Source organism: Polypterus senegalus, chromosome 17 (genome assembly GCF_016835505.1).
Source record: "Polypterus senegalus isolate Bchr_013 chromosome 17, ASM1683550v1, whole genome shotgun sequence".
NCBI lineage: Eukaryota > Metazoa > Chordata > Cladistia > Polypteriformes > Polypteridae > Polypterus > Polypterus senegalus.
Window position 1 is genome coordinate 17,588,275 of NC_053170.1, and position 20,570 is coordinate 17,608,844.

Genomic DNA, 20,570 nt, shown 5'->3' on the forward strand with positions numbered 1-20,570 from the left:
CATGTGTATCTGTAAGTCACTGGCTGCGGAGCAGAGCCAACTTACTGGTCAAGGGAATAGGAAATGTGCAGAGCATGAAGGAGTGTCTAATGAAGCTGTAAGTCTACCATGTTGTGGCTTCAGCAGACTAACTCGGCCATGGTGCCCATTCACCAGGAGTGAGCAGTTCACCACACCTTTATAAGGACCAGTTGTCCAACACTGTAATCAAATGGTCCTCAACTTCTGCATTAGAGAACAGGAGGAAGGGAGATTAGATTGGTGGAATGTCTGCACACAGAATGTGATCCCCTGAGCACCAACCACATTTTCAGCTTCAAAGTTTTCAGTTCAGACTGGGTACCTGATATAAAGGTAACCAATGTAGTTTTTCAATTCAGACTTGGCACCTAACATAAACTGAAATTTAAATTCTGAAAAAAAGTGCATGAGAAGGGCAAAGACAGGACCACTCAATCAAGGGATAGCATAGCACATCTGGAGTTCAACCCAGGTGATGTCCGATGCAAACTATGAAGACCCACAAAGATGTAGACATGCCCTCAGAAACAGACTCAGGAAGCACAGATATACACAAGCAAAGATTAATAACATAAAAGGCTTTAACACAAATGATATTTATACATTTTATTCAGATTGTTGTTTTGAGATGTAAAGGCTCCCAAAAAGTTGAACCCTTGGCCTTTGAGAATAAGTAGTTAAATGGACGGGAGTTAAATGCCAGGTAAGAGCCTCCAGATCAGTCTTTATGTGGTATTTAAAAAGTGCAGCCTCAAGACACTGTACTTTAGGGGTGGTCAGATAAGGGGCAAGAAAATCTCTGATAGTCCACTCTGATCCCCTTATCTGAGTCGGACTTTCATGACTTGTGTGATTGCCCATTCGTGCCATTTGTTAAATAAACACACTGTCTCTGCTGTTGGTGATTATTCTTATTGGCTCCATGGAACAGAAACAAATGACACAATTACTATTTTGTTCCTAAAAGTTATCGATACTTCAATGCCAATGGCTTTTATTCCTCAGGAAGTGAACCCAGATCATCTATCTGGCAACCCTATCACATATTTTCTGCCCCCTGAATACTCTCTCATTACGTTTTAATATAAAACATGAAGGGCACAATTGTCACAGGTAACAGTTTCTTTAAAAAGTGTGTGGCTCCCCCAGTCCTTCAACAACAGGCAAAATATCTCAAGCCATGCTGTACCAACAGTTCCTGTGGAAATTAACTGTGCCATCTAATAACAGACTGATGACCATCTCAGGATGCACGTTACATCAAAACACCCAAAATGTATAAGTCAATCAATATCACAGACGGATTGACTATGCCAGTCTATCCTTCTTTGGCCCTGAGGTCAAGTGGCATTCCTGATGTAATGAGCTGCAACAAGAGTCTTTGGTGTGTGTGCACATTAGGCAGCTTTCAAATGGGTGACGTTGGGTGACAACAGGAGGTGACTCCCTCTTCTAGGAGATTGTAGGCTTTAGGAGTCTGACAAAGCTTCAATAAACCCTATGCCATTCTGTGCCACTTTAATGCCCGTCCGCACAGCGAACCATCTGCCAGGTATGAATGTAAAACATTATATTCATAGCTCTGTGTATTTCATACACACATGTTTATGTTAAAAGTGTCCACTTGTTAAGATTGAAATATAAAGATACAAAATGGTGCCCTCTAATGGCTGTAGTGTTGTCCTGTAGCTCCTTGTGCAGGTGATTCTTTGGCTCCACTTTTCTTGGTTATCAGTCCCCGGGCTGCCACTTTGTACAACCCAAGGCTCTTCAGCTTTTCCAACAAGTTAATGCTAAAAATATTTTTATAGCTTTGAGCATGTAAAACAGGGCCTGTGGCAGCAGCTGGCTTTGTTACCCCAGGCTGTGCAAAAGCTCCATCATATGTCTCATCTTTTCCAGGTGGACTGCAGAAGGAAGTGTTCCGTGGTGGCCCAGAAAGCAGCTGGTGCTCCCACCTACGGCCACTGGCTGCCGAGATGCCCTGCTCTTGCAGTAGTCGTGCCAATCCCAGCGAAGTGCTCAGTGTCCAGGTGTGCGCCCGTTGGCGTGTGACCGACTCAGACGGTCTGCACTGATGCAGGAGGCTGCTTTCAGCCTCCCTTAACTTTCCAGAACTCCAACGAGAGGAAAGGCCTTGATTAGGAAGGCTAGGAAGGAAAGAAAGAAAGGCAGAATAAGAAACACATGCCTCCATACCAAACATGGACGAGTATGGATTGATGTGCTGGACATTTCTGAAGAGCAGTTGCATTTGTAATCCATGTGACACACAATATTAGCCACCACGCTTATGCCATGTTAAGGCTATAGACTGAGGTTCAGTGAAAGGACTCAGGACATTGTTAGTGTTAGAAGACAGACAGCAGGTGAAGATTAAGACAGCTGATTGGTTAGGGGATGGCGTTAAGAGGATTCTAGCGGTCTAATTAGGAGTACAGTAAGCAACCAAAGGGGAATTGATACCACTGTGGACTGGTGAGCAGCAACTTCTCTCCCAAAGTACCAGTAAGAAAATAAAACTAAAACTGGTTTAACTGCTTGAACGCCGAAATACATAACCTCAACGTAATTAGTTAATTGACATGTAACTATTCATCGATTCTATAGGTGTGCTGTGGAATCCATCCTCACAGGATGTATTACACCCTGGTACAGCAGCTGCTCAGTTCAGGATCACAGAGCTCAGCAGATCACAAGCACTCAGCTCCCTGCGATCCATGACATCCACACTACATGCTGCCTTAGGAAGTTAAACCATATCCAGCGAGACTCCAGCCATGCTGCACTGTCACCTTTCACCCTCCTCCCATCTGAGAAGCATCTAAAGTCCATCCGAACACGCACCTCCAGATTCAAGAACAGTTTTTACCCAACTGAAATTAGGCTTTTGAACAATCAGTAATCTTGTCACCTTCACTGCTACTACAACTGTTACCTTGAGCAGTACATACACTTGCTGTCACTTTTTGTATTTATTCTATATGTATTTTGTCTCTGGTGTTTGTTTCCTGTCTGCAGAGGCACACGCAAGTAAGCATTTCATTATACATGGTACTTGTAAACATGACAATAAAGAACTGAATTGAATTGAATCCTACTGATTTTGTATCTGCATACTGCACCTTTTTCAAAACCTTGGATACTTATAAAAAAGTAATACTGTCAAAAAAAAAAGAAAATAACGGCAAATTGGTGATACACGCCCAGAGTCACAATGTTCAGCTCCTTTTTGGACACTGCATGCTGTTTTCTACATGTCAGTATCTGTTTTCTCTTTATGAACACATGCAGGATATTTGACTAGGTACTCTAAACTGGCCCAGTTTATTTCAATGCTGCTTCTAGCCTGGCACCTGATGCTGCCCTCAATGTGAATCTCTACTGGAACACCAAGGCAAAAAAATAAAAGAATGACACAAACCCATAACTGCATAGAAAATTTAAATCCATTCCTACTACACTCATCTCATATGCTTCCTTAATCGTGGGCATTTACAGTTGCTGGAGTTGCCAGAGACATCACATCTACAAATGCCATGCACGAGCAAAGGTTTACCACAGAGGCAGAAAACAGTAAACAGCATTTGATCCTCACAAAGCAGCTTCCTGTCTTCCTGCTTCATTACACTACATTTCTCAAGAGTTTCTAAAAAAGCTTCCTCACGCTCATTTATGAATAGGTCATTAAACCAACAAAACAAAAAGAAACAATTGAAAAAAGAGGTACTCGGAAAACTGCTATCCCCAGCCCTGAACAGTCTCTTGAAAGTGGATCACAGCACCCCCTTGACTGCCTCATGTGTGCACACAAATGATTAGTGGTGGGAGTGGATATTGTGATCATGCTTTGTTAACAAGTCAGTGGAAATCTTACTTTGATAGCAAAAAAACCTTTAGATGTGGAGCAAGCGCCTGTACCAAGGCTTTCTCTGTCTGGTGAAAAGAGAAAAAAAAAAAATGTATATATTACATAAAAATGCATTTTAAAAGAACAGCAAGGGGAATACATATATAATCCAGTCTCTTCCAGTAGCTTGCAGATTGTTAGGTTGATATTAGATGACAGAAGGGTTGATTGAGTTTTTTTAACCAGTGATGACATTAGATGGTACAAAGTTTATGCAGACATTGGGCGGCACTGGTAAACGTCTTTGCTGGTCAGGTGGGTCATAGATGCTTCAACACAGGAAGTAATGATAAATTATCTCTATTAGGAGGAAACCTCCACTCCCAACATAAGACATATATTCATTTTTAAAAAAGTTTACACTCGGGACTGAGGACCATTTTTACAAAGAGCACACGCCGACACACCCACTAATTTAGATGCAGAAATTAAAATAACTTATACATTCACACAGACTTGGTGACAACATGCAAACTCAGTACGGACAAAAAGTGGGCATGGGATTTGAACCTAGGACAATGGATACTTGCAGTAGCAGCAGTGACCACTGCACCACAGATCCTATGACATTAATTATTACAATCTGATTTGGTTGGTTATTTTATGCTTTTTAAACAGCTGAACTCTATTAAAAGCTCAGCATATCACTGGCTCCCCTAAGTAGTAGTAGGAGTAGCGATGGACCTGATAGAAGTCCACAGGATTATGCATTACAAGCTTTTCACAGGTTTGTACATCACAACCTCCACATAGGGCAGATACCTTTTGTCATTTAGTGATCTCAAAAAATGCATTTGGCATTAGGATGTGTTATACTACGCTGTTGGCTTCTCATGCTGCCTTACACAGAAAAAGCCCCCCTTGCTGAATATATTGTGAGAAGTTAAAGCTTGCTTTCAAAATTCTCAAACAGAAAACGAGATGATGGAGCTATTTCACACTCACTTTCACAAACACATACTTGCATACACATGTACACAACATTATTTCATAATGTACTGTTAGTATAATTCATGCAAATAAATCATAATGCAAAGCAAGGTGATAATCATGGCAAGAATAAAAAGCAACAAACAATGCAGAGCTTCAAAGATACTGTATGTGCTTCAGGCCATCTTCCCCGGCAGGAAGCAGACAGTGAAAACACAACACCAAATCACAATGGTAGGCAAAAAGGACCATGTTGAAGTTGAGAGGTCTGTAGACAGCACAGCTGGAGGCCTAGCAGCACTATACTCACCCATTCTGCTCAGCCAAGGGGTGCATGATCCGGCACATGGTGATGGTATGAGTGGGCAGGGTCTGGGGAAGATTGTGACCTGACTGACACACTAGAATGAAGGACAGGACAAGGTACGGTTAACAAGACTGAGAAATTGATGAGATGGGCATGAAATGTCAAATGGACAGCTAGATGGAGGAATGCAGAACACAAGCACCAGACAGTACAGTCTGTCAGTTCAACATCACAGAAGTTGGTGACCACTTACCTCTATTGCCCTGCCTTCCGGTCAAAGAAGAAGCACCGGCCAGAGTGAATGAGGAAGCTGGATCCATCTCATCTTCCTCCAGATCATTGAGGCTGTAAATTTCCTGCATGTCAACATCAAGCTCCATGAAATCCTTGGTGAGCACACCTGGCCGTGGATCCAGTATGCCCCCCAAATTTGGCCTAGCCAGCTGTTGCCAGTGATGAAGAGTGACAGAGCCTGTGGGTTCAAGGTGCAATGTTTTGATGAGTGAAACAAAAAATCTACACATAATTATCTAAGAATCACCACTATTCCATTCGTACAACTTTCTATTCACTTGCTTTTACTTTAGGACTTTTAAGGATGTATAATCATGCTAATCCACAGAAGATCAAACTGGAGTTGCTGATTGGTGAGAGTTGTTAGCTTTAGGCTGTTAGAAATATCTTACAAAGACTCTGGGAAAGATTGCAACTCTATACAAAAGGCACTCCAGCCTCAAATCAAACCAGGCTCCATTAGAAGTTACCCACTGTTTCACAGAGCTGAAGGTAATATGCATATTATGACCCAGATGATTATGCACATCAATGTCCACCCAATAGAAGCATGAATATACAGTCAGAGGTAGCAAATACTACCAACCTTCAAGTGGTTTGACGATCTGCAGCCGATCTGGGTAGTATGAACGTGAACTGTGGGAGATGCTTGAGCCCCCACTGTGCTCAGAGCTGCCAGAGTAGTTGGTTCCAGTGGACAACACACTTTCATCTGGGGTCAGGAAACCACTGCTGCATATCTCACTGTCTGCAGCCAGCGCTTGCAGCTTCCTCTCACGTTCAACCTCAAAAAAGGGCCGCTCAGATGAGTGACTCTCCTGCCGTGCTGAGAGTCGCCGCAGGGCTGCCTCCAAGTCTTGGCCCCCAGGGGTGCCCGGCTGGCCAGGTTTTTTGTCCTGTCCTTCGGGCCTGCAGAATGGAAAGCATCAGAGAGGTGACCATCTACCTACACAGTTGTATAATTAGAATTTACATACTTCTAATTGGTCACACTTCATTATACACTTTTTTGAGGATATGGTACATACTGGGAAGATGCTTTATGTTTCAAAGGCTCTGTGGGATGTAGCTATCCATCAGTCATTACATCATGGCTTGAAAGTCTCTTAAAGCCATCTACAACTATACATCATTTCCAGCAGCAGTTGGCAACTGTTCATAGCTCATCTCCAATACCAAGAGTAGGATGCTTTCAGACTTCATTGGAAAACATGTAGGGCAACTCTAACAAGACTGCCAGTCATATCCAATGGCTGTAGCCAATGGACACCTTCAAGAACAAGACTGGAAATCTTGAGGAATAAGACAGAGCTACTTTTTTTTTTACTTTTTTACATCTCTGAAGCTGCCAGCAGCTGCCTACAAGTCAACCCCCAATAGGAAGCAAGAGACAGCTACCTTCACTGTTAGGCAGCTGCACTACATATGCAGTCAACAGTAATCAGCAGCCCCATACAGAAAACAACCAACATTATCAGGCAGATACCTCCAGGCAACTCAAAAACAACAAGAGGCAGTAGCCTGCAAAGCAGCTCCAATAGCAACGGGCAGCTGCCAACAGCACAACTTCAACTGAATTGGCATTTGTATAAATGTTTTACATATGCTGCAGAAAAAAAGGCTTGAATTCAGCCACAGGCCATCCAAAAAGTATCAGACAGTATTCAGCAGCTGTTAAATACAGTATGTTGCCAGTGTTCTGACAAAGCTAGAGAACCACCTTGCCCCTCATGTAGACATGCTGTAATGCAGGTCTCCTTTTAACCTTGTGTACTGACTACTTACTGAGAACTGCCAGGGAGAGTTGGGCTTCCTGGGGGCTTGTCCTCCAATAGCATGCTGGCAGAGTCAGAACCATAGTAGCTGGTACGAGGAGTGCTCAACGGGCTGGGCAGAGTGGAGTGTAAGGTAGAGGACTGACCAGAACCCGGAATTTGTGGAGATGGGCAGAGGGACTTAAACCGGACAACCTGGTTTACTGCCTTGACTGTCTCAAAAACACGTTTCTGATGATTCCTGTAGAAAGTGTGGAGATACAGAAAAATTGATGCAGAGATAAATGATAACAAAATTCCATGAGCAGGCCTCTTATGAAGTAAAGGGTATTGCAGAGAGCTTGTCTTTGAGTTTGTGTGGATTCTTGTATGTGGTTACTTACTTGTATTCTGGAGTGGTTGGGCTGTCAAGGCCTTTGCGCATTGTGTCTTCAATCTCAGCTGCCAGTGAGTCCAAAGGAAAGATGTTGAGTGCCCCATAACGGTTGATGGTGCTGTTGGGTAGGCTTTTGTTTCGAAGGTTTTTAATCTCCTCCTGAGCTTCGTGGAGAATGGCTTGGCATTCAGAATATTTTTCACGTACATCTGAAAGCTGTTTGGGATAATAAATGGGTTAGGATATAGACAGTGTTAATAGACTATAAACACCAAACAATCAAGTGCACCAGTGACTCCTGATGACAACAGGGACTCTCTCACCTCACATTTCAGCTGTTCCTGCCCCTCTCTGGCAGCCAGTAGGTGCTGGGTTAACTCTTCATTCTCTCTTGACAGCTGAAAAAATAAAACATTAACAGGCTAAATACATGTGAGAGTGCAGGCTGAGAATACTGGATTTCAGTCCCTTCTTATTCAGTCATTTATGTTTACAGAATATTTCCAGTATTTTATATAGCCAGTGTCATCACAAGGACTACTAACACTTACTATTTTGTTCCGCTGTTGCTGGTCCACAATTTGGGCTAACAGTTGACTTATCTCCTCCTGCTGCCGCACCGTGTCTTCCACTTTTCGAGCCAAGTCATCTGACAAAACAGATATCTGTTTGTTGGCTGAAGCTGGAGAAGTTAAAGAAGAAATAGGAAGGTCATTGTGAGTTAGCCTAGAGGATTTCTCAAAGTAGGCAGCATGGTGTACTGGCAAAGCATTACACTTTAAAAACACAAGGTTAACGTCTCAACTCCCAGCTGTACCTCAACCTTATTGTGTGTCACTTTACCTGCCAGTGCTCCTATGGTAAGCGAACAACTATAATGTAGCCTACTCTTGTAAGTCATATTGGATAAAGACATCAGCTGAATGTACAAGGACACAATAAAAGAAGTGTCCATGCTTCCTTTCATTACAGGTTTCAGGGCAAATGCTATTTATATTGTCCTTACTGGACCTTTCAGAGTAGTGACACACAGCAGCAGGTGAACATGAAGAGCAGGTCTAGGCTTCACAAAGCATACCATGTTCTACCAAAAACCGACGCTTACATTTTTTCTAAATTCTGTCAGATGTGAATTACCCCTTGGGATAAATAAAGTATCTATCTATCTATCTATCTGTTATATAGTGCCTTTCAGACGTATCTATCCTCTGTTTTATAGACAGTCGCTCGCTCTGCTCTTACCCTTTTTATATTTTCTGTTTATTTTGTTATCTGATGCTGGTGTGTTTTAGCTAAGCTGTGAACGGGTGTTTTATGGGGTGCCCCTCTCTCCTCCTCAAATGAGGTAGGTTTCATACCCCTGCCAATCCCCATGATTGTTCTCAGCCACAGTCACAGATACTTACCAAGCTCCTGCATGCAGTCAAGCATTAGCCGCTGCTCCTGTTCCTCATAGGTCGTTGTCTCATTTTCTAAGTCGTTAGCCTGTAGGTATTAAAATAAAGCAGCCAGCAAGAGTGAGCATACAGTCCAAATTTTTGTACTGCAGGTATGTAATATAATATCTATTAGTCTCTTTAAATATAGCTTTAACAGTTCAATCAGAATTTCTCTCATCTGTGTCAAATAGCCCACTAGTCCTTGGGTAGTTAGTACAGACTAATGGCAGAATGTTCTTTGAGCAGATGCATCATGCCATTGTAGTCTGAGTTCCAACAGGTGTACTAGATGTTATTGTTACTTGCCTCTGTTCTAAGTTTTAGATTTTCCTCTTCTAATCCTTTCAGTTTCTGCTGCAGGAAGTCAAACTGGAAGGAGCTCTGAAGTGAAGTAGAAGATTCGCTGTGCCTCAAACTGCAAGGAAGAAGGCAGAGAGGTGTTCCTGTAAATGACTACACTACACTGGTGACAGAATACACAAACAGCAAGATGGTGTTGGTCAGAGAGGCAGGGTGGTGCAGACTCACGGTGTGGAAAAAGCTGAGCATGTGTCACTGTCCTCAACGCTACTGGTATATATGTGAAGAAGATCATCTCTCATGCTGAGTTCATGTCGCAGTTGGGCAATCTGAGAAGGATATGGATATATTAACAGACTGTCAGTGTCAGCATGGATAAAATCTTTGAAGTAGGCATTGCTACCTTCCCATCATTGGTATGTCAGAAAATCTCACCTCCTCTCTGGCAGCATCTAGCTGCTCCTCCAGAAGTTCATTGGTCTCAGTCAGAGAGCGTTTTGACTTCAGAAGGGACTGTCCTATGCGTGCGGCAAGTTCTAGATCACGCTCTTTCTGCAGGTACACAAATGAGAGTTACTAGTTGAAAGAAAGCCAAAGAAATGACTTTCTAAGCACCACAGGAAAGAGGGCTTTAGTCTTGTTGATATCCTTATAGCTCTAAACATAAGTTCAGTAATCTCCATCATACCTCCTCTAGAAGATGTGTCACAGCCTCAATGTCATGGTAAGTCTTTGTCACTTGCCCGACTCTCTCTGAACACAGCACTGAAAATGAGAAGACAGAGACTACTATAAAGTATTGATATGGAAGGATATGTTGGAGCCAGTGATCTTCAGGCCCTTGATCAGAGTTTTGAAATGTAATGCCCCACTTCAGGTTTGCATTATATAAAACAATAGCTCAGTTAGTCCCAAAACTTTATTTGATGGCTTAAATACCAACAAAAGACACAAACAGTTCATCTTGCATTTAATATATCTAAAATGACAACACGTTATTTTATTCACAATTTCTGGGCATACAATATCAGCAAGACACAGTATAACAAAATGTGAAAAAAAAACAAAATACGCTTTAGGGGAGTATGCTAAACAACACTCAAGAGGGGTTCAATGTCTCAAAAGCAGAAATCAGTAAAACCATACAAGCAGTTCCAGCTATGTCTTTTAGGTTGGCTATCAGTACCTGAGAAGAGTGGAATGTTATTGCTTTTAAAAACTTAAGCCAATATCACATTAACCAACTTCCAGTTGTGTATTGCCAGATAGTGTTCAGAAGCTATTAAAAAGACTAACAGAATGTTAGGTTATATAGCACCCTGATATGTAGAGTACAAGTCCAAGGAGGTTATGTTCAAGCTTTATAATAAACTGGTGAGACCTCATCTTAAGTACTGTGTGCAGTTTGGGTCTCTTGGCTATAAAAATGACACAGCAGCCTTGGAAACAGTCCAGAGATGAGACTGGGCTGATTCCAGTATTGCATTAAATGAGTTATGAGGAAAGATTAAATGAGCTGAGCCTTTACAGTTTAAGCAAGAGGAGAGGAAGATTTCACATGAAGCATTTAATATTACGAAGGGAAATAATCCAGTGGATTGAGACTGTGATTTTAAAATGAGTTCATCAAGAACATGGGGATACAGTTGGAAACTTATTAAGGATAAATTTCGCACAAACATTTGAAGTTTTCTTCACACAGAGAACCATAGACATGTGTAATGAGTGACCAAGTAGTGTGATAGACCGTTGGACTTTAGGGACATTCAAAACTCGGCTTGATGTTATTTTGGAGGAGTTAAGTGGATAGGAGTGGTGAGCTTTGTTGGCCAGGATGCCCTGTTCTTGTTCAGCTTTTTTAGTGCTATGTCAAATTTGCTGACTGTAGTTGCTGATCTTGTCACTGGACCTTGTCAGTTTAAAAGACTGAAAATCTCTGCCCATGTTGCATATATTGAAATTCTTGTACAGTGGTGCCACTTCTTTTTTGTGACAGTCAATAGTGTGCTCCCTGATGGAGCCAGTGTTGTATAAAAGATTAGCAGCTTTGGAGAGTTCAGCCACAGTCTCTGACCTTTTTTTTGCTTTTTTTTCATTTGCTCCAGATGAGTATTCATTGGTTGTCAGCTCTCATACATACAAAGCCCATCCCCACAACTAAAGGAAAATCAAACCTGTTTGATTTCATCAAAGTGAGTTGCTGACTAGTTGGACTGAGACACTGGGCATATGACATTCTTACAACTGAAAATCACTGGAAAAGTTGTGTATTGTGACATAGCCTTTAGTGATTGAGGTTTCATTAGACTCCAGATAAGCAAATTAAGCAGATAAAGACACCACATAAACAGATCCATCATATCCTCTGAACATCAAATGAGTAGGATAAGATGATCCCTACATCCCCATAAGACAAATTCCATCACAATCTCTGAGCTTTAAACAAAACCTCCCTAGCAACTGCATCAGTACTCCAAACCAGTAATCCCAGAATATTCTGACAGCACTAGATAAGTCACCAGATCCTTCGAGAGCTGAACAGCAGGCACAACAAATTGTCATAATGTTTGACAAAAAAGTCCAGACTAGCAAAACATGAAATTATGACATGCAGTTTGTGGTTAAATTGTTTAACTTTTAGGGGCAGGAAGCCCTGATTTAACAATTTAATGACAACAGGGTTATAAACTTAAGACATATTAGTGAGCACTGAAAAAGTTAAAAAGGCTAGAGCCTCAAAAAATTCTTTTTACAGATGTTAGACAATCATAATTAAATAAAAATCTTTACGATTCACAGAAAAAGGCAGAGAGTTGACAGGTATGGAATAGCTGTCCCGAATAAGAGCAGGTGCAATTTTTCCTCTGGGGCCAAGTGACAAGTGCTCCTCATGTCCAGCACTCCCTCAGGGCTACAAGTAAATAGCCTCAGTAAACGCTGCTTGGGTAAAATCATGTAACCATTGCTTTACATCTGTTTGTTCCCAGCAGTTCTTTAGACCAACTGACAATAAGGTAAAGTACACGTATCTCAGAGAAATGATTCAAGATGTGATGGAGAGGAGTAGCACAGGTAGGAAGTCCAAAAAGGAGCTGTCACAGCAATACTTCACAAAACAGGGTGGACCTTTTTTATGTTAACTGAGATGTCTTGAAGAAGCTGATTTAAAAAAAGGTTTTGAAATGAGTAAATGGCATAAAAAGTGTCATTGCTCTCCTTCAGCAAACAATTCAGTGGAGGTTTTAGAAGCATGCAGCTTCAAATCCTGCCAAGAGGTGGCAGAGCTGCTCTGCTCACAGCACTGAGAAGAAGGAATTATTAAGGCTATTATAGTGTGTGGCCACAGGAAATAAGCTGACACGCACAGGCCAAGGGATCAACCACTTGTCTCTGCATGTAACACCCTTTCACGGCTAACCTTAAGCTTCTTAATGACATCTTGAGTACATGCCAACAGGTCGATAACTAGTTGTGCTTAGGCTGATAAGCCAAATAAAACCAAACTCAAAAAGACTGACTGAGGTGAGATAGCAGAGCTACCAGGAAATATTTCAGTACTGGACACTCGCCACGCATGTACACTGCTATGCCAAAGTCTTTAAGAAGTTTTCAGACGCAAGACATACACATCTTATCACCAACAGTTTATTCCACACCTAAAACATATAGTTACTCGAAAGTTAAAACACCATATAGAACAAAGTGCATCATCCTATTTACTGAGGTAAGCACTCATATAGCTAGCTACCTTGTGAGTAAGGCTTAGCAAGAAAAGGAGCCATACTTCAAACAATGCTTCTCCCTCAAACGTGTGACACTGATTTCAACAACTACCAGACTTTTGCCTACACCTTCTTTAAGGTTCAGAGTTCCAGGTTCAAAATATTTTATGCATTATGTAGTCTCTCCTTTATGGCAAGAAAATAAAGTCCTTCTGTTAAAAACTGAACTTCTTGATGTCACTTGATTCCTGGTCTTCCATTAGAAGTTAATGTCTTTTAGCATTATTGTACTTTTATGTCTGGGTCAAGTGGCTGTGGGCATATATGTTTCTCTGTGCTCATTAGCCATGCTTTTTGATATGATTTCCATACCATTAGGAAATAAGAAAATTACAGCACCTCACAACAGTCAACAATGACCACTGTGAATTCTGTCATTCACTTCCTAAATTGCTTAACCAGTTAAGTGTCATAAAGCACCAGTGCCACCCTGATAACATTAAGCACAAGGTTGGAACCAACCCAGGATGGGGCATCAGTCCATCGCAGAGTACCCAGCACTTAAATTACTCAATGGGGCATTGTTCATTGTGCACTACACATAAAATATCAGAATTAAATTAGACATTAAAGAGAGATAAGAATTAACAAAAAACAATGTCTGGCTGTCTAAGGCTGTTGAAATGAAACCAACACTGAAACCTGCAAAATAAATGAAATACGGTGTCCAGAAATGGTGTCTGATTAAGAAAAAGAGTGACCACAGTGCCCTGTCCACTAGCACTATGAAATACATCATTATAACCAGCATATTAATAAGATGCCCCGTTGCCATTTTGTGGACATCTCAGGGCAAGAACAGTTAACCTTCTGGCCATAATTCCAAGTGACGCCTGCTTCAAGATACAGCTGCTTGACTATGAAGGCTGACAGGGCCAGGTGTTCAATTACTATTTTGGTAATGAAGCTCTGAGAAATAAACAAGTAGTGGTGAATCAACAATAAGCCTTAGGATATCCCACTAAATCAATCCCCATTCTGACCTTTACAAACTGTTCAAACCTTATGCGTTCAACGGAAGAAACCAGTAGAGGTAGAAAACAAGACGGAGAGACTGAAGGCCATCACAACACCAGACCAACAGCAACAGTACCATAAACAGTACAGTTCTGTAAGTTCTTTATCAAAATTTAAATATGCAGCAACTTCCCAAAACATATCTGTATATTTAAAACTATTGATCTCATTGTAAATACCTTTTCAATTCTTGCCTATTATGATTTCTGCTTTGGCAAAACTAATGCAGATTTCTCATGCCAATGAAGTTCATTTGAACTGAATTAAACTGAACTGAAAGACAAAGGGAGAAAAGACAGGCAGATCCAAACAGAGCCTGAGCAGGCCCCATAACCCATCATGCATGGGCCATTCAGTCTCTTGCCATGGGCTATAAGAAACAAACCTTTATCACGATCCAGGATTTCAGATGCCAGCGCTTCCAGAACACAAGACATAATGAGAGCAGGGGCCCATCTGCCTCATCTCAGTAGGGCTAGGCGTCTAATGAGGGCAAACCTAACAGCCCCCCAATCCCCCCTCCCCCTAACCCGTCTGCACACTATTTCTGGGATACTGAGGGTGGAGGCGGGCACACAAAACAGCTACAATAACAAAAATATTTCAAAGCAGGCCAAGATCAGGCCATCGACATGTATTATAGAATGCCGGTGAGTAAGGCAGCAGTTTACACTTGACAACCTGCATGCACACTTAAGGGTTACAATGCTCCTTGTAGTAACCAGGCAGTTATTTAAGTGAAGCACACTAACAGAGGAGAGTAGTGGGCATGGAGTTAAAAGCATGTATGTCTGCCAAGTCTTCTCTCCCTGTGATCAGCATGAATTACCACACAGCACAACAACTTTAAAAGAGTAAATGCAATGTATTAAAAATGGGCAGGAGGGGGAAGTAGAATAGTGTTAATCTTTAGGAAGGCAACATTTCTTTAGGTATAAATCGTCAAAGTTTATACATGAGAGGACAAACTTTAATTTATGAAATCAAAAGAACTATAATGCTTGTTAATATTACAACTAATCTGTGCCTTACATGTTACCATTTATTGTGAAGCACATTATATAACCTAACTACAGTGAAGTTACACATACAAACAAATACAGAACACTCACTAACAGTCAGATCAAGCTGTATACGGCTACAATCACTGTGGTGTAAATCTTCGACATATATTTTATATAGTCCACTTTGCAGTAATCTCTGTGCTATACCATAAAAGATGTGGAACTGCCATTTCATACGTATATAACATCTACTAAAAAGACAGACTGAACTTTTAATGGTTCTTTTGAAAATAAGCCTATCATGAAATATACGCAGATTAAGTATGTTTGCTAAACATTCAAGTTTTGCTGTATCTAGCATATTTAATAATGATCTGGATTATAAAATATAAACAAACCACTAACGGCATACTGCACGATAACGTGTAGTGAATACACTTGACTTGAGCATTCCTAGTTTTCGTCCTCTTTCTCTGCAAGTTCAGCATTCGTTTGCTCAGAGGTTGATGCGCTTGCTGCTTCCTGAGTAGCTCTTCTTTTCTCCACCCTAGCGGCCCACTACTTCTCTTCTTTCATCCACATCTTTTCGCTTTCTAACTGATTAAGTTAGGTTTTGTGTTGTAATTACTTAGTACATTTTCTTTAATTTTTCACTTAAGCTGGCAGTTAAGTATTCAATCTGCCTCAAGAATGATTAGCGAAGGTGGTAGGGAATGAGAACGGCGCCCATACACATGCGCTGCACGGCCACACTGCTGCGCACAGCCAAGAGTTGATTCAACAATAAAATACAAAGAGTAATAAAAAATCATCACTCCGAAAGCGGATAGAAGACGTCACGTAGTATATGTGTACCAAATTTCAAGTCAATAGATGAAACAGTTTGCAAGCTACAGGTGATTTAAAATCCTGGACAGACAATCGAACAGCCACGGTAGTGTATTACATAAGAAGATACTTAAAAAATACCAACCAATCAGTTTATGCTGTATTTACCATATTTTTATTGTGAAATTCGTTTTGAAATAAAAAAACAGCCTTTAGACAGGTTATACTTCACACACAGTGAGATTCACTATGAACTCCATCTTAAAATATATGTAAATGTATAAAACTCACTAAACAGTCAGGCTGTGGTTAACTTAGGTTGAACATTTACACTTTTATTTAGCACCTTAAAGAAGAAACTCAATTTAAAAAATATAAAAATGCACACGTTGAGGTTAGTGCTGCATGTCTCTTGATCCTAGTTCTCTTTGTGCCTGCATGGGTATTCCTCCTACATCCAAAGACATGCATATTAGTTTACTTGGAGGCTCTGGATTGTCTAGTAATGATTCTCGCCTTATACCCAGTGATGCTGTACTATAGGCACTAGCTCTCACAGTCCCTGAACTGAATAAGTGAAGTGGATAATGGATGAATAAATGGATATAACTATGACTAAGCAGTAAGATTATGCTTCAAATTGTCCTTGTCATTGTGAACTCTACCTAAAAATAAAGAAATGTATAACTATCACTGAACAATTTCAAAAATACAAATACGTAACCTCCAATAAAATTTCAGGCTACCTTCAATCGGGATCTTGCTGAAGGAACTTTTTAAAAATATGAATCAATGCATTGCTGTTAAAAGAAAAAAATCTTATACTATATACTGTAGACTAACTTTTTTTAAGCTCCATTCAAAAACAAATACACATAATCACTTAACACTCAGAATATTTTTCAATTAGAAATATAAAGAAATATATTATCACCAAACAGCTGAGTTAGGTATTTTGTAACTTATTTCACAGTGAACACCATTCTAGCCTAATGCAAAAACGCCAGGATTGTCTTAAAATGAACCATTCTAGACTACAAACAAATACATTAATACCACTGAACAGTGACATAATGAATAATGTTAAATGTGTACTAAAAGATCAAAATGAGTTTTCTTAGTAAATTCACTAATCACAAATGGAAAACACAGTTGGCAAGGGGGAGGGTTTGTTGTGATGACAAATGACTGTTGTACTTTCGATCAAATGTAATGAATGTGCTGTGCAGGCCATATACACCCCTTCCAGTGCTGTTTACAGAACTGAGAACAACAGATAGAAATGACCCCCCTCCCAACTCTACTGTCTGCAAGCCCCCAGCTGCCAGTGTCCTAGAATAAATCTGTTACGTATTCAAGAGCCAGATAGGAGAAGACGCAATTTAATCCTCTTGTGCGATGCTAAGCTCAGGGATGGTTCCGTTTAAAGTAGATTTTAATGTGTGATGCTTGTAAGGTTGCAGCCAATCGCAGTACAGGATTCTAAGATCAGCCTTCTGGCGGTGGACACTGCGCGCCCACAGGGTTCAGTGGACAACGTGTTGGAGAGCACGTCCACAGAGTGTTGTGCCCATGGTGATTATGCCGGCCGAGGCCGACCATTTTTTCTAATTGTGCCGATCTTCACTGGGGCGTAAATGACAGGCCCATGTACTGACCTGTCTGTCGGCAGGCTTACCCTGCCAGGACTAGAGATAAAGCATTCCCAGACTTCCTGATGGTCTTCTTAGAAAGACTCACTCCATCAGACCTTCCCAAACAACAGGAGGCACAAATACAACCTGTCACAAAGCTGAACCCAATTTGCATTGTTTCTCTGACCTCATTCCTCCCCCATTAATGAAAACACACACACAGATATGCGCCAGCCATTCTTCACTAAAGTATTTTTTGAAAGCACAGGAGGTGGGCATGAACTGAGACATTAGCAAAAAAGTGATGTCAACGGAAAATGTAAATATGGTGCTGCTCTTCAAGCGACCCTCTCAGCAGGGGCCAAGATGTTTTAACACATTCCAGTGGAAAGCATTCCTTTACAATATGATGGTATAGTAAATTCCATCACTGTGTGCATAAAACATTGAATCTGAAGCAAGTAGTGGAGGCAATCTAGTGCTCATTACCAGATGTGTGATATGAGTGACCAGTGAGGAGGAAGACAGCCAGGGTCCCAAATAACCAACAAGAGATGGAGACTTGTGCTACTTAAACCCAAAAAGATGAAGGAAGCCAATAAATACAAACACATGACAAGGAGAGGCAGAAGCAGTTATTAAGGAGGAGTGATGAATGTACAGTCACTAGCTAGGCAGACAGAAACTAATCAAATGGGTTGGATAGTTCAGTCTTTAACAATGTGGGTTACCAAGTTGAGGAACAATCCTCTTACCGTGGGGTATTAAGCTGAGCTGGCATCTTACAAAAGAAAGGTCAATATGCTTGGGAGCCTGATGCTAAATCTAAGAGTGTCAAGAACCAATGATATACAACATAGCAAAGAACAGGATGCAGAGGGTCAATCTTGGCACTACAGAGCAACAGCAGATGGGCAACCTTGAAACCAAGAGGCAAAAAGTACAGGAACTACACTGGAACCTTGGAGCAGCAAATACACAAACACAGCAATAACCAGAGTTATGTGGCGAAAAAAGCAGATCAACAGCTTTGACACCTTGGGGCTAGAAGCACATGGTCATAGGTGACAAGCATAGAATTAGCCTTGGCATTATGGAACAATACCAAAGAGGCAGCACAGAAAGAAGGAAAACAATTCTTCCAAACAAGGGTTACTGAGGAGTAGAACATTAACCCAATTCTTGTAATTCAGCGCCTGAGGTATTAGCTCTATGGATTTTTTCACTCTCTGAACATTAAGGTTAGGATTAAGGTTAGGGTTATATTCCTAATATTCATTTTCAATATAAATTTTAACTGTGTGTGGCTTTGAGACTACAGAAATAAAGCTGGGCACAATGAGACGTCAACCTAGATATTTTTGTCATGTTCATAAGTCATTCCGATTTGATGAAATGATACCAGTTTAAGAATAATTTCTTCAACGTGTGTTAGCAAAAGTTAAGAAGAACTGAAACGTAAAAAACACAGAAGCATGACATTTTGGGTGTCGATCTTCCATTACACCTTGTTTTTATTTTTCCAGAAGGACTTTAATCTTCACCTGTTTGTTTGCAACGTTTGTTAACTAAGCAATATAACCAACTGACTGATTGATGAAAAGGTAATAACGTGATAAAGTTAGCCAGTCATTTCAAACATTTAGTTAACTTATTGGTTTATTTTCACATCGTAGCATACTTTACAGAAGCATACTAATGTTCACTGTGTATATGCAATCACTAGCCCCTCAATGTTTACAAAGGAGTAACGAGGCACAATGAAATGCTCTCCTCTCCATAGCTTTTCACTCACAAGCAAACTATTTGCATGAAAATGAAGAGCACATGCTAATGAATCCTTGTTAACAAAGAAAGGGCAGCCATAGCCAATACCGGCTCAAGTGTCTTGATATCTCCAAAACAAGACAAATGACCTGAGACTGGCAGAAAGCATAAGTCTCCTTGCCATCCTGTTTGTAAACAATGTGTGTGTGCTCTCTAAACTTGTGCAAGACAAACACAAGAAGAACTGCTCTGTCCCAAACTAGATTTATATTGCATTTTACACACACACCTTCACGACCAGTTATACTGGCTTTGGCTCGCTGAACTGGAGGATCCAGAGTTGTTACCAGTTCATCTAATGAAATTTTACTAAAAAGCTAGAAGTGAGCTAGCCTCTTGCACAGACATAATTTTAAATCTGGGCTATCTCTGCACCCTGTACCTCGAAAACACAGGCCACTAGTTACCTTCAACCAGATCAGTGCACAGTCTCTCTTGGCCATTTGTCAAGTTGTTGCCATTAAGTTCATCATCAGTGGGCAGCAAGGTGTCCCATGTGTCCATGATGACAGATTCCTTGATCCCAGGTTTCTTGTTCACAGCTGCAGGTCCTCCAGCGTCTCTCCAGCAAGTAATGTATGCAGGGCCATCTTTCAGCGAAATGCAGGAGAGTTGGCAGGAGAGCACAGCATGGGCGGTCTGGGACCTCCCACAAACAGAAATCAGCAGCTTACTCTACAAGTTGCACTGTGGGATCAAAACAAGACCCGCCCACCTAATACTGCTCAGCAGTCAGAGTACACCTGCCTGCCCTGAAGCCTACTGTGGACAGATGGAAGAAAGGGGGGCCGCTTAGCAGAAAACTGCGGACTGCACACAGCAACAATAACTTTAAACACACCACTCTGAGGACAAAAAACAGGAACATAAGCATAGGGGGGTTGGGGGGGAGTGGGGGGCAGAGTCCGGCAACAATCTAAAGACAGGTAGAGCTACTCGCCCCCAGGGCGTTTACAGGGGTAGTGAGGATTCACGGCCACTAATAAGAAGTGGCAGGTTGGGTCATGCAGGAAGCAGGAAAGCAGCTCAGCCACTTAATAAACTATGAAGTCCAGCTTGTTGCCCTGTCACCTGAGGGATCTTTTTTCCCTAGTCATATTTTGCATATGTTAGGGAAAAAAAAGCC

At 41.2% G+C, this 20,570-nt stretch overlaps 1 protein-coding gene across 9 annotated transcripts in view; it reads right to left on the bottom strand.

Annotated features, from left to right (window-relative positions):
- Positions 1-612: 612 nt before the first annotated feature.
- Positions 613-20,570, bottom strand: part of LOC120517377 (trafficking kinesin-binding protein 1-like) — an 87,678-nt gene continuing 67,720 nt past the window's right edge. For 4 of the 9 annotated variants that reach the window (XM_039739648.1, XM_039739655.1, XM_039739650.1 and 1 more), the window contains exons 4-16: positions 10,041-10,117; positions 9,788-9,904; positions 9,581-9,681; positions 9,359-9,467; positions 9,020-9,098; positions 8,165-8,295; positions 7,937-8,011; positions 7,621-7,829; positions 7,248-7,478; positions 6,049-6,371; positions 5,422-5,640; positions 5,172-5,262; positions 613-2,171 (exon numbers count right to left, since the gene is read on the bottom strand). In XM_039739648.1, coding sequence (XP_039595582.1) covers positions 1,685-2,171; positions 5,172-5,262; positions 5,422-5,640; positions 6,049-6,371; positions 7,248-7,478; positions 7,621-7,829; positions 7,937-8,011; positions 8,165-8,295; positions 9,020-9,098; positions 9,359-9,467; positions 9,581-9,681; positions 9,788-9,904; positions 10,041-10,117 — 2,249 coding nt within the window. In that variant the 3' untranslated portion in view covers positions 613-1,684. Of the gene's footprint in view, positions 2,172-3,319; positions 3,958-5,171; positions 5,263-5,421; positions 5,641-6,048; positions 6,372-7,247; positions 7,479-7,620; positions 7,830-7,936; positions 8,012-8,164; positions 8,296-9,019; positions 9,099-9,358; positions 9,468-9,580; positions 9,682-9,787; positions 9,905-10,040; positions 10,118-19,851; positions 20,028-20,570 lie in introns of those variants that run through there. The other 5 variants (XM_039739656.1, XM_039739651.1, XM_039739654.1 and 2 more) reach the window with 5 other exon arrangements.